At 46.4% G+C, this 13350-nt stretch overlaps 1 protein-coding gene across 1 annotated transcript; it reads right to left on the bottom strand.

Annotated features, from left to right (window-relative positions):
- Positions 1-4477: 4477 nt before the first annotated feature.
- Tcf23 (transcription factor 23) lies at positions 4478-10300 on the bottom strand. The gene is made up of 3 exons (XM_026402936.2): positions 10079-10300; positions 9140-9382; positions 4478-7605 (listed from the first exon to the last, which is right to left on the bottom strand). Exons 1-3 carry the CDS (start codon positions 10298-10300, stop codon positions 7426-7428), a joined length of 645 nt encoding a protein of 214 aa, XP_026258721.1. The 3' UTR covers positions 4478-7425.
- Positions 10301-13350: the final 3050 nt, after the last annotated feature.

Genomic DNA, 13350 nt, shown 5'->3' with positions numbered 1-13350 from the left:
GTCAGTTTCCCTCTTTAAAAGGGGAGCAATATTTCGTGTATTTCTGGTCAGGAGGCAGGTCAGATTTCCACAAAATCTTAACCTGGTTCTTCTATCCATCATGGTCCAATTAGGAACATAAAAACTGCACCAGTTACTTTAACAGAAGTAGTTTATTATAAGAACTGAAAAGGCAAAAGGAAAATGCCAAGGAAACAGAGGTGGCAGCTGAAGGAAGCAAGTGAAAGTAGAGTTAGTAAGGGGATGAGGTGACAGTTACTGGAACCTAAAACTTTGGAGGAGGGGCCCTGCAGAGGTGGAACCCAGACTTCAGAGGAAAGAGTGTGGTAACAGCTGTTGCTGGCATCTGTAAGGGGCACAATAAACACTGGTTCTGAGCATGAGAAAAAACTGGAAGTGTAACTGCAGGGACGAAGAGCTGTCACCTCCCTGACACTTCAGGCTCTGGAAGCTCTGGCAAGCAGTCCCTCCTCCTCCTCCTCTTGTCTGAAAGGCTTCCTCTAGCGCCCTCTGTTGGCGGAACTTAGCCAGGTGTCCGCTAGCAAAGCAGAAAGTGGTTAGCAGAATCCTAGCCCCAGCAGCCATGGGAAGCTAACACAGAACTCTAGTTTGGGCTATTATAATCAATGCTATTATGAGCATTCTTGTATATATTTTTGATGAATTGTGCACTCATTTTGGGCGGTTTCATACTTTGGAGTGAAATTACTGGATTTAATAGATACAGACATTAAATGTTCTGGTGGGTGTTTTGTGGAATCTGGTGATTTCAATTTGCATTTTTCTAACTACTAATGAAATTGAGCATCTTTTGCCATTTGGAGTTCTTTTTAGAAGGATGCTTGGTTACATTTCTAGCCCATTTACTGTTTGATTTTAGATCTCTTATTGCTCTGAGTGTATGTTGGGGGGGGGTAATATATTCTAAAGGATTTTTTTTTTCTGTGTTGGGGAGTGAAACCAGGGCCTTGTACATGCAAGGCAAGCAATGTACCCCTGAGCTACACCCCAGCCCTTTTAATACATTTTGTTGATATATGCCTTTTTGATTACAGATGATGCCTGACTTATGATGATTCCATTTAGCCGTAGTATGAAAGAAATATAAATTCAGTAGAAACCATATTTGAATTTTGATATTTTCTTTGGCTAGTGGAATGAGGTTCCACAGCTTGTCACATCTCCCAGTCAACCATACAATTTCCAAGGGAACAACTGCTACTCTATGTGTGATATCTGGTAGACTAGGTGTATTCAATGTATTTTCAGTTTATGAGATTTTCACCTTCTGATTAATTTAGTCTGGATTAATTTAATCTGCCTACACTTCAGTGTTATGAATGAGTTTTGTTTCAACTTCTGGCTGTACTTCTCAGGGTGTATTAAGATTTTAATGGTTTTATACTCACCTGTTGTGTCATTTTGGTGGCTCCCTCACAACACCCCATTTCAAAGGGTGTATGAGAAGAGGGTACCTGTATTTTCAAAAGGATCTCAAGAGTTCCAGGGGCTCAGCTAGTCACTATGAAGTTAGCTGTGGTTTCTGGGATGTGGATATGGAATTTACTTTCATCCAACTTGGACCCAACCCAGAGGTTTTGAACCACCAAAGCTTCAATACAACTGTCAAGTTATTTAGGCCGGCTTGATTTATGCAACTTGTTTTTTTCACCTCCTATCATCCTTAACTATTTCTATTTTGATTCCTGGATCACTTTTTTTTTTGTAGTTTTTTTAAGTTAAAAAAAAAAAACCAGTTGTCTCTGTCCCTTCATAACTTGTCAGTGTAGTTAATGAGGCTGGTTTTGAGTTACTGCTTCTGTCCCCACTGATAACCTAACTGGCTGGTCATAGTATCATCTGGAGGGTACTCCTAACCTTGGAGCTGGCTCTGGTCCTCTGTTTCACTACCAGGCAGCTGATCACCTGCTGGGTCAGGGACTCCGGTCCCACAAGGAGGCAGCATCCTCACCTTCCCAAGCCAGCCTGGATATGACAGCAGGGAAAAGGATGAAACTCAGGCTCAACCAAGAAGAGAGAGATGTTGACTCCCCATGTCCTGGGAGAAGAGATAGCTTCAGGAGAGGGTCCCTCAGAGTTCCCGGAGAGCAAGAAACTCAATTCAGGACAAGTGGGGTCTTTGACACATGTGATGAAATTTCAGCCCATGTCAATGGAAGCACAGGTTTATTTAGGAAAGCAAGGAACACACATTCAAGGGAAAACGTGGGCCATCACCAACTCCCCTTTTTTTTTTTTTTTTTTTTTTTTTAAATTTATTTTATTTTTTTAGGTGTAGATGGACACAACACAATGCCTTTTTATTTTTATGTGGTGCTGAGGATTGAACCCGGGTCCCGCCCGTGCAAGGCGAGCGCTCCACCGCTGAGCCACAATCCCAGCCCACCAACTCCCCTTTTAAAGAAAACCTGGGGGCTGGGGTTGAAGAGCTCAGTAGTAGAGTGCTTGCCTAGCACATGTGAGGCACTGGGTTTGATTATTAAAATAATAATAATAATAATAATAAAGTAAAGGTATTATATCCATCTACAACTAAAAAATATTAGAAAGAAAGAAAGAAAGAAAAGAAAAGAAGAAAGAAAGAAAGAAAGAAAGAAAGAAAGAAAGAAAGAAAGAAAGAAAGAAAGAATAAACCTGGTGAGAAATCATATGGGAAGACATGGGAATGACATCAGTCTGGTGATCTCGAGGGGGCTTATGGTGGTCTGGTCATTCTCAGGATGATATAGATAGAGAGACTGCTTTGGGAAGTGCCAGGTCTGGAAAATATATGGAACTTTATTTATTTTTTTTTTTAAGGAATTTTTTTAATATTTATTTTTTAGTTCTCGGCGGACACAACATCTTTGTTGGTATGTGGTGCTGAGGATCGAACCCGGGCTGCACGCATGCCAGGCGAGCGCGCTACCGCTTGAGCCACATCCCCAGCCCCATATATGGAACTTTAAATTCAAATTATATGTCCTTGCCTTTCTTTTAGGCTTCCTTTTTACCTATTCTTTTATTTCTTCTGTCTTATCTCACTGAGGGCCCCTCAACAAAGCAGGAACAATAGTGTTTTTTTTTTTTTTTTTTTTGAGGCCACTTGCTGGTGTGGGAGCTTGAGGGGGGTCTGCTTACCATTGAGGGTGGGGGGTCATCAGTGAGGAGGGGCTGGGGGGCTTTCAGGAACTCTGAAGTCGGGGAGGAAGGACTCTGCCCCTCAGAGCCCTTGGCTGTAGGTAACAGCCAGGCTTCCCAGCAGAGGTCCCAGAGGTGGGAGAGGGCTGAGACCTCTGCTGAAGGGACAGCCAAGGACTTGCTTTGAGGACTTGCTTTGAGGACTTGCTTTGAGGACTTGGAACATTCCCCAGAGGTCACTCACAAGTTCCTTTGCCTTTGGGGGCACGCAGGGCCAACCCCTGGATCTTGGACCATTACTGTGTGCTGCTGAGATTTCTCTCCCTCCTGCCCTTGTCCTGTCAGAAGCGGCTTTGCTGCAGAAGCCACAGCCAGGTGGGACCCATTGTCACATGACCTACTTCCTTCTCTTGTCTGCAGATGCCACTTGCCTCCCAGGTCCCCTCCTATCCCCTTTTCTATCCCCTCTCTCCAGTGTTCCTTTTTCTAGTCATGTGCCTAAACAGGGACTGTCCCCAGCAGCTGCCCTTCCACAAGGCTGGGCTGGCTCGGGGATCAGCTCAGCTCAGCTCAGCCTGGCCTTTCTGCTGCCCTATCCCACTCCTGCTCTGCACTGTGCTCCTCCTTCTCCTCCCCTGCTCCCCCACTGGCCTGGCTGGGCTCCCTTTTAGGGGGGACCCTAGCAGGGTCTCTTGCTTTCCTACATGTGTCCCTTCACCACCCTTGCCCACTCTTACCAGCTCCACTGCCTTTGCTCTGCATGTTCCCAGGATGTCCCCACGGACTGTGACCTGTTTCCGGAGAAGAAGATGAATGGGGTGCTGTGGGCCAGCAGAGACAAGGAGGAGATGGCTCAGCCCACCAGGGCAGCAGCCCCACTTTTGTTCTCCAAGAGACCTCCCTGTGGGGACTCACAGGCCACCAGCTTCTGTCCTCACCACCAACTGCTCCCTGTGCCCAGAGACCTCTGCCTTCCATAGGACAGGACCAATCTACTGTGTCTGCTGTGGCCAGAAGGTAGGGCTGTGATGGTTCAAGATATAGGGCCTGGGAGAGAACTTTCTTAACTGTCATCAATTTATTCTAGAGCCCAGATTCTGTAACTTTTGGTCTCAGGACTCCTTTGCACTCTCAAGAAAGTAAAACCCCAAACAAAGAGCTTTTTTTTTTTTATTCTGTACCTGCTGATAGTTACCATGTTAGAAATTAAAATAGAGTTAAAATATTTATTTTAAAATAACATGACCATTAATCCATTAATCCATATGTCAATATACATATATAATATTTTAATGAAATATAATTATTTTCCTTGTTGGAAATATTTAGTGAGAAGAGTGGTGTTGTTTTATATTTTTGCAAATATCTTTAATGTCTTTCTTAATAGCTGGATTCTCCTATATGTCTCTCCATTCCATCTGTTGCAATATCACATGTTGTATAGCTTCTGGAAAATTCCACTACACCATGACAGAATAAGAGTAAAAAATGGTAAATAGCATCCTTTATTTAAATTTTGTTTTTTAGTTCTTGATGGACCTTTACTTATTTTTATGTGGGGCTGAGAATTGAACCCAGTGCCTCACACATGCCAGGCAAGTGCTCTACCACTGAGCCACAACCCCAGCCGGTAAATAGCATCTTATATTATAAAAATATATTTGGCCCCCCAAGGTTTCCAGAACAGATTTTGAATACCCCTGATACCTTTGATACCTGATAGAGCAGAGGTCAGCAGTCTGTTTCCGTAAGGGCCAGAGAGTAAATATTTTAGGCTTCTCAGTCTGTCTGGGTTAGTCAGCTCTGCTTTGGTATCAGGAAGGCAGCCATAAATAATACTTGAACAAGTGGGTTTTATTAGAACATAGCAGCTTCTTTCCTGCATACCTTTGCTGTTAGGGAACAAAATCTTCTGGATCTGGATCTCAGCTGCCTCTGCTGCCTCCAGCACTTCATTCACCCATGCTCCCTAGCTTCTAGAATAAACACCACCTGCTCTGCTGCAGAGGCAAAGGGGCTACACCTGGTTCTGGGTGGTTCATGGATTCTGGTCTGCAACCTGATATTCCTCAAGGCCAGCATCATCTCATCAAGGAGGGCAAGGACGGTCATCCTCTGAGCATTCCTTTGGCTCCCTGGCCTGACTGTGTTGGATGTCCAGCTGAGGAAGATGACCCCCAGACCACAAAGGATTGTCCTGGGCACTAAGGAAAACAACTTTGCCTAGAAAGGGCTTGAGACAGCCTTAGAAACTGTCCTGATGGAACCTGCCCTTCTTCAGACTCACCAGGTTCATCCCTTTGCCCTCTTTGTCTTCTATACCAGGGTGACATGGTCACCCAGAGTCTGATGATATGAGGCAAAGGCTTGAGTCCGAGCCAGGTGGGGGCAGGGAAAACTCCAGATCAAAGTCTACTCAGTTATTAGAAGTTCCAGGGTCTCAGGGAACCCCAGAATAAAACTCCAAAACCAGTTCCTTCATGCCCAGAAAGAGACTGTGTGCCACTCTTCAGGAGGAAATTCATTGGAGACCTTTCTTACCCCCTCCAACTCAACCAGGGAGATGCTGCTATTCAGCTTTAAAAATAGAACACTCAAGCTGGACTTTTATGGTCTTGTGAAGAACACTGCTCTTGCCCTCCCACACCTGGTCTCTGCCCTGCCTGGCCCCGTCTAGCTGCCCAGAAGCAGCTCTGCACAAGCTCTGCAGGATTCTCAGCAGAGACAGGGTTCCAGGCAGATTTATGTGTTCAGCCTTGGCTGAGGCCTCCTCCCATGGCTCCCCGCCACAGTCCAGCTGCTCCCACATCCCATGTGGTTCAGGCTGGGACGTACTGTGTCTCCTTTCCTACCTCCACCCCAGCTTGCTGAGTCACTCCTGCCCACTATTCCCTGCTCCCAGCCAGCTCTGTGGAGGACCAACCCCAGTTCTTCCCAGCCGCCCCAGACCTTTACACTCATGAGGACAGTGATGGCTTGCGACTAACCATACCCTGTTGGGACTTAAGTCTGCCTACATGCTGAACTTTATAAAAAAGTTGGTTCCTTCCCTGCTTGCACTTCAGGTGCTGGCTTTGAAGCTTCTTCTGACCTAGAAAGTTCATCTCTGTATGTAGACTCTGTGATTAGTCTTCAAATTATTTCTTCGGGACCAGTGATGAATTCTATTACAGAGCTATCACATTTCTGGCATCTCAAGGTAGGACTTAGGGACAGCCTGGTGGGATGATGGCTGTGAGAGAATCTGGCCTAGGGAGCTAATTTACAGACTGATTGTAGAAATAACTCCAGAGTCAATGAAACCTCAGACAATAACAGCACTGGGAACCCGCTGACCCTGGACCTGTCTTGTTTTCCTTTGAGGTAAGGTTTCTGACATAATGGAAAGAGGAGACTGTAAGGATCGACCCCTGGAAAGGGGGTTGATACACATTCTTTTTTTAAGGTCCTTTGAGGATTTAAATGGGCATATCAGCATCCTGCATAGGCAGGGCCTTGAATGGTTGCCTGGTTCCGTTAAGACAGAGTTGCCTCTGGGGTAAGATCTTCTCAAACTAAACAGCTGGGACTATCTAAAACTTTCTCCAGAAACTGGAACGTAAGCAATGTAAGCTTTATGTCTTAACCTGTAGATATAACTCTTGTCAAAACAGAAACAGTGGAAGGATGCAAAACCCAGAGAGGGAGAAAATGTAGTGATGAGGGGCAGCTGGAGAGACACAGCATCCAGAGACAAGAATCCTAAATTCCTCACTGCCTCTTTGACGTTGGGTAATCATCTCACAGTGCCATATAAAAAAGCATATTTCTTTCTTCTGTTTTCCCTCTGGCTATGTGACACGGGCCTAGGTCTTTTCACACTTAAAGCTACCAAGAACCTATGAAGCCCCCTGGCTTTCCCATCAGCACCTGTGGCAGCTGCCATCTTGGCCCCTCCTTCTGCACCTGCGCCATGATTTTTGTCTTCTACCTGTGTGCAGAGGATTTGTAGGAGCCTTAGGGGAGAGAAAGGAGGGGTGGTGCCTCACTTGACTTTGAACCAAGTCAAACCCATTCTTCGCCCACGTCCTTGTAGCTGCCACAGAAGAGCCAAGGGTGAGGCTCTCTATTCTGTGCTCCCTGGGAACTCTCCACTGCTGCTTCACTTAGTCTGCAGACTAGACCTTGGAAGTTGAGCCAGAGTCAAATCCAATGGCTGAGAGTTAGAGAGAAGATGGGTAGGCGCTGGTAGAAAACTCAGGTTCCTAAGCATGGTCTAGGAGAACAGGATGAGTGTGATAGTAGTCATTTGTCACCAAGAGCTGGTGAGGGTGGCCTGGTAAGAAGAAGAACATCTGCCTCTCCAGAGACTTGAGACCCCATCTCTTCATCCCTCATTCTTTGGCAGGAGGCAATGGCTGTGGTGAAGTCGAGGCCAGGGCATCCCAGACCTCCAGCATAGAGACGAGATCGCATGGGCCACTTCTGTAAGACACAGGATGGGTGGTGAGTGACTCTGCTGCCCTTCATTGTCCAGAATCCGTAACACCTGAAGCTTCTCCTTCCCTAGCACCCCTGCCTCATGCCTTCCCCCCAGGCATCACAGCTCTGATGCCAGGGATCCCACACATTTTCCAGATACCCTGAGTCTGGCCAAGAGACACAGGAGGAGCTGGCTGAGGAGATCAAGGGCCCCCTCTGGTGGGCAGGAAGAACTCCCTCTCAATTGGGGTCCTCCAGGCATTTTCACTTCTTCCAGCAGGAGCAAGCAGTCCTAAAAAAAACTCCATGTTGACTCAGCCCTTCCTCTCTAACAGCCCTTCCCACTAGGGACACAGGGTGCTTCTCCCTGGCTCACCTCCCTTCCTCACCAATCTGCCAGAGTTCTAGACCTAACCAGGTCTTCATTCTTTAATATATTTATCTACTACATGCAAAGGCCTTAACTTGGTCACCATTTTACAGTGAAGGATCCTGTTGTCATCTCAGAACCCTGCACCAGGTGCCACCTTTAGCATTTTGGAGTTGTACCATTTTGTTTCTGAATCTTGCAGGTTAGCTAGATTTGCAAGAAAGAAAGAAAGACCTCAAGTTTCAAGATATTTCAGGACCATGATATTTAGGGGAGAGAGGGGGGAAAGTATCCTCCATAAAAATAAAGTTGACCCCTTACGATGTTTTCCTCAGAGAGCAAAGTGTGCTTCTCAACCAGCTCCTTAAGGTGCCATCCTGGGGCCTGCTCAGGGACTGTGAGCAAGGTGTCTGGAATTAGACTCCCTTGGACTCAAACCACACCCAGTCTCTTGCCCTCCCTCTGCTTCCTCATCTGTAATCTTCATTTTGTTCTTGCACAGGTCAAGAGATAAGAGCATGCTAGAGCACTTAGCCTAGCTCCTGGCATAGCTTTAGCACCTCAGCCATGTTGTCTGTCATGGCAATGGCGATTATCATTAATTATACTTATCATTCATAATCTTATTTTGTATTCAAGAGGAGAAGGCAAGCTCCTGTTAGCTTCTATTTCACATAGAATAAAGCTGAGGTTCAGGAAAGCTAGGTGACAGTATGGCAAACAGTCCATGCTGCACTATTGCCCCCCACTTGATTGTCCCAAAGAGTGGCTCTCTCCTGCAACAGGAGTTCAGAGGACACTGAGGTCAGTACTGTGCAAGGTGTAAAGCCGCATGATGATCAAGGACTTTCCTGGGTGCCATTTGCTTCCCCAAGCACCGGCCCTAGGACATGCTCCTTTTTCCCTTTGACACTAAGAACCCCCAGAGTCTTTCCTTCTTCTTGGAGGAACCACATCCCAGTCACCACCCCATGAGAAATACAGGGTTGGTCCCACCCCAAGAGCCAGTCTTGAGTCTTTTCCTTCTGCAACAGCAGGAAAAACTGACCCTGATGTCAGCTTTGCCCACAGCAGGGGCCCCAATCCAGTGCCCCCGCCTTTACTCTACCCTGCCTCAGGGTCCTGGGCAGAGATCTCCCCAGCCATGTCCCTGGGCCTATGACGTACCTTGAGAGGGTGCAAGTGGCGGAGTCCACGCAGGAAGGGTGGCCAGGCAGGGCTGGGCAGCTCATGGCCAAGAGTGCGGGTGAGATGAGCAATGTAGCTGGTGGCCAGCACCAGCACATCCAACTTGGAGAGCTTGGTGTCAGGCGGCACGGCAGGCAGAGCAGCCTGCAGGGCCAGGAAGGCCTGGCGCAGCGTCCTTACTCGGCTCCGCTCCCGTGCTGCATTCTCAGGGCTGGCCTCACTCTGCACAGAGGGCCCCAGTGAGTAGGTCTGGCCCGAACGCCATCGACCCTGGCTTCAAAAGCATTCTAGAAGTCGGGTGTCCTACTGCAGTAGTGGGTGCTGAACAGCAAAAACTGATAGACCTCAGCCCACCTTTGTGGTTCTCTGCCCCGCCCTGTTTTATAGCTGTGGGAAGGCCTGGGCTAGGGTCAGATGGCAGCAGGTGGCAAAGCTTGACTCAGAACCCAAGCGTCCAGGGTTCTCTCCATTACTCCCCAATTTGAATCCTGCTTATTGGGGTGCCCTTGGGCCCAGGGGGAACACAGAGCCACACCCTTCTCAGTAGGGCTGACCCTTGACCCAGCCAGGTCTTGAGATGAAGAGGCTGCTGTGGTAAAGGGGTAAGGACGACAAACCAGGGTTCACAACAAACTAACAAGGTCCCATCCCTGCTGCTGACTGCTGTTTGGGGACATTGGGTAATTCACATCCCTCCTCCGGGCCTCAGTTTCCTTCAGAGAAGTGAAGGGAACTCTCTGAGCTCTGCTCTGGTTTAAGACCAGCTCTGATTCATTCCAATCAACCCCACAGGGCTCTGAGGAGTCTCAGGGGCTCATGTCCTTACTCTTGGGCAGGAACAATATCATGGAGTGAAGCTCATTGCTTTCCAACCCCTGCCTCCCCCGCGCTCCCTCTATTGGACCAGGATTTCCTTACCCTGCCACGAGCCGGGCTTCTAGCTCTGGCCCCTCGAGGGGTAGGGGAAGATCTGCACCATCTTTGGTCACTCCAGCTGGGCTCTTCCCACAGGTCCTGCCTTGTCCTGCTAAGGCGGCTCCTCTTCCTGTTGGTGCCTGGCAGCAACCGTGCTTTGGCCTTAACCCGGCTATGCCCCAATCCTGGCATTGCTGGTACCCCTCTGGCCTCCCTCTGTGGCATGCCACTCCCCTGAGGTATAGGACTGCAGCCCTCAGAGCAGGAACACAGGGCCTGAGGGAGTCCTTGAGTTCAAGCTCGCTGGGGCAGGCTGGCCATTCAGCCAGCGATGTCTACATCTGAGGAAGCTGGCGCCAACTCAGTCCAGCTTCGCTCCTTCTTCTGGGAAAACTGCCCACCCAGCACAGCCCCCGCGAAAATCCTCCGCCTGCCTCCCAACCCTGCTGAGGGGTGGGGGTGCTGAATGCTGGGAGTGGCCAAGCCTGGGAGGAGGCCCATGCTGAAGAAGGCAGGAGGATGAGGGAAGGGATGAGGTTGGGGTCTATGGCTGACCCCAACGGTGGTCTTGTGGTGGATCTGCAGCTTCAGCTTTGAGGCACAAGTCCCTGGAGGTGTCCTGGATTTCTGTCCTCTGTGCCAGAAGACCACCTGCATACATCCTAGAAAGGCCTTTCCTCCTCTGGTTAATGAATGTGTCCCTCCAGCCAGCCACAGGACACTACTCCCCACCCCCAAACACGCCTCCCATTTCCAACTCAGGACTTTCACTTCTACCTTTCTGTGCACTAAAATGCTTTCCTCCAGCTCTGCCAGGGGAATGCTGCCCATTCTTCAGGGCTCTGCTCTTCATTTATGAGGACTTAAAACCTCAGAGGACCTGTGTCCCCACCTGATTGGCTAGTTTCCTGAAAACTCAATGTTCACAGATCACTATGTGCCAGGAACGTTATATGTATCCTCTTGTTTATCAGACCCCTTTGAGAAAAAAAATAGTCATTTTAGATGTAGGGAAACTAAGATTTTGGGGAGGTGAAATAACTTGCCCAGTGTCAAATCCAGTGAGTGGTGGGCTAGGATGAAAAACGGGGCGCAGTTAGTGAGACAGGAGGCTTCCCCTCCCTGTATGCTGTTCTGCCTCCCATGGGTCACTCACATGTCTGCCTTTTGCTAAACATGAGGTCTTTGAAGGCAAAGACTAGGACCCTGGTTGAGTTGCTGAACCATAGAAATCTGCCACAGTGGCCCTGCCTGTCCTCAAGTAACAAACTCTACAGCAGAATCCATCTTGCATGTTCCTGGTCCCTTAGTCTTGAAGTCCAGGGGAGACAAAATAAGTAAAGTACAAATTTGGATGCTCATATAGTGAAAGACCCATCCAGCCAACAGAGAGAAAGGAAAAAAGAAAGATAAGTAAAACTAACCTGAATGTCCATCAGTAGGAAATTGATCAATTATATTCCTGGTGTATCCACACTATGGAATAATGTGTAGTAATAAAACAAATCAGACAAACCTCTGTATTTACAGTGACATGAAAAAACTCTCTGAGATACAAGGTTAAATGAGAAAACCTAATAGTAGATCAATATGTATAATAAGATCCCAGCCTGGGGACTGGGGTTATAGGCATGTGCAAGGCACTGGGTTCGATTCTCAGCACTGCATATAAATAACTTATAATAAAATAAAAAGATCCTAGCCTGTAAAAAAAACCACCAGAAACCAAAAGATATGTGTTAAGGTTATGTGCTATGTAAATGTATAGTAAGGAGACTGAAAAGAGGAACGCTATTTTTTTTTTCATTCCAGGGCAGAAAATTAAACATCTACATCAATTCATGGCACACTGTTGTTTTTGGTATACAAAAGTCAGCCTTCCTCCCTCTCATCCTTCCTTTCATTCCCTTCTATTGCATTCTCATTATTCTCCCCTGTCATATGCAATCTTTCCAGTGTTTGATGTACATTCTTTTGTTAGGAGGAGTGGTGTTTGAAAATATGTGTGCAAAGTCTCCTCTTCTACCTGCAGAGTCTAATCCCTCCCACCTAAGCAAGAGCCAGACAAAGGAATTGCTGCCAACAAACAGAACCAGCACAGCACCAGTGGAACACCCAAAACGAGGTTATGAAGGGCCCTGTAGCTTCCTCCTTGTTCTCTCCCTTTATTTCCATCCTCTCCTATTAGTTTCATAATTTACTCCATGAACATCTGTGTATTCTTTTTTTTTTTTTAAAGAGAGAGTGAGAGAGGAGAGAGAGAGAGAGAGAGAGAGAATTTTTTTTAATATTTATTTTTTAGTTCTCGGCGGACACAACATCTTTGTTGGTATGTGGTGCTGAGGATCGAACCCAGGCCGCACGCATGCCAGGCGAGCGCGCTACCGCTTGAGCCACATCCCCAGCCCACATCTGTGTATTCTTAAGTAAACCAAAAAATTGCCCACAGCTTTTGTTGCTATTACAAATGCTATCTTATTCTTATATTTTTAGTTGATTATGGCTGCTATAGAGAAATGCTATTAAATTTTTTAACATTTATCTTGAATTCAGCAACTTTGCTGAACTTTCTTTTTCATCTTAATGTTCTGTTGACTCCGTTGGTTTTTCCAAGTAGATAAAATAATGACCATTTATCTCCCCCTTTCTAGAATTTATGCTTCTAGTTTCTTTTTCTTTCTTTAGAGCATTGACAGTGCTTCCAGTGCTGTTAACCATAGATAGTGATGGTAGGCAGTGTTTTTTTTAATATTTATTTTTTAATTGTAGGTGGACACAATATCTTTATTTATTTATTTATTTTTTTAAATGTGGTGCTGAGGATCGAACCCAGAACCCAGTGCCTCATGCATGCTAGGCAAGTGCTCTACCACTGAGCCACAACCTTAGGCCCCTAGGCAGTGTTTTATTCTCCACCCAATCTTAAGTGAAATGTATCTACAATTTCTCCACTAAGCAGAATCTTTACTGTAGGTTTTTGGTATATAACCAGCTTATGGAAGTATACTCTTCTCCTTGTTTGTCAATATATTTTTTTAAATTACAAATAGGCATCAAAATTTATCAAAGGCTTTTTCTGTATCGAGACAATAATTATTTTCCCCTATTCATATGTTATATTATTAGATTTTTTCATGATAATTCTTGCTTGAATTCCTGTTACAAGTCCCACCCAATTGTAATTCACTTAAAAAATACACTGATAATTCATTAGTTAATATGTTGTTTAGGATTTTTTGCAACTATTTCATAAAAGAAATGAGATTATAATTTTA

Source organism: Urocitellus parryii, chromosome 12 (genome assembly GCF_045843805.1).
Source record: "Urocitellus parryii isolate mUroPar1 chromosome 12, mUroPar1.hap1, whole genome shotgun sequence".
Classification (NCBI taxonomy): domain Eukaryota; kingdom Metazoa; phylum Chordata; class Mammalia; order Rodentia; family Sciuridae; genus Urocitellus; species Urocitellus parryii.
Note: the sequence above shows the minus strand (reverse complement) of the source record. Positions and strands in the feature narration are given on the sequence as shown.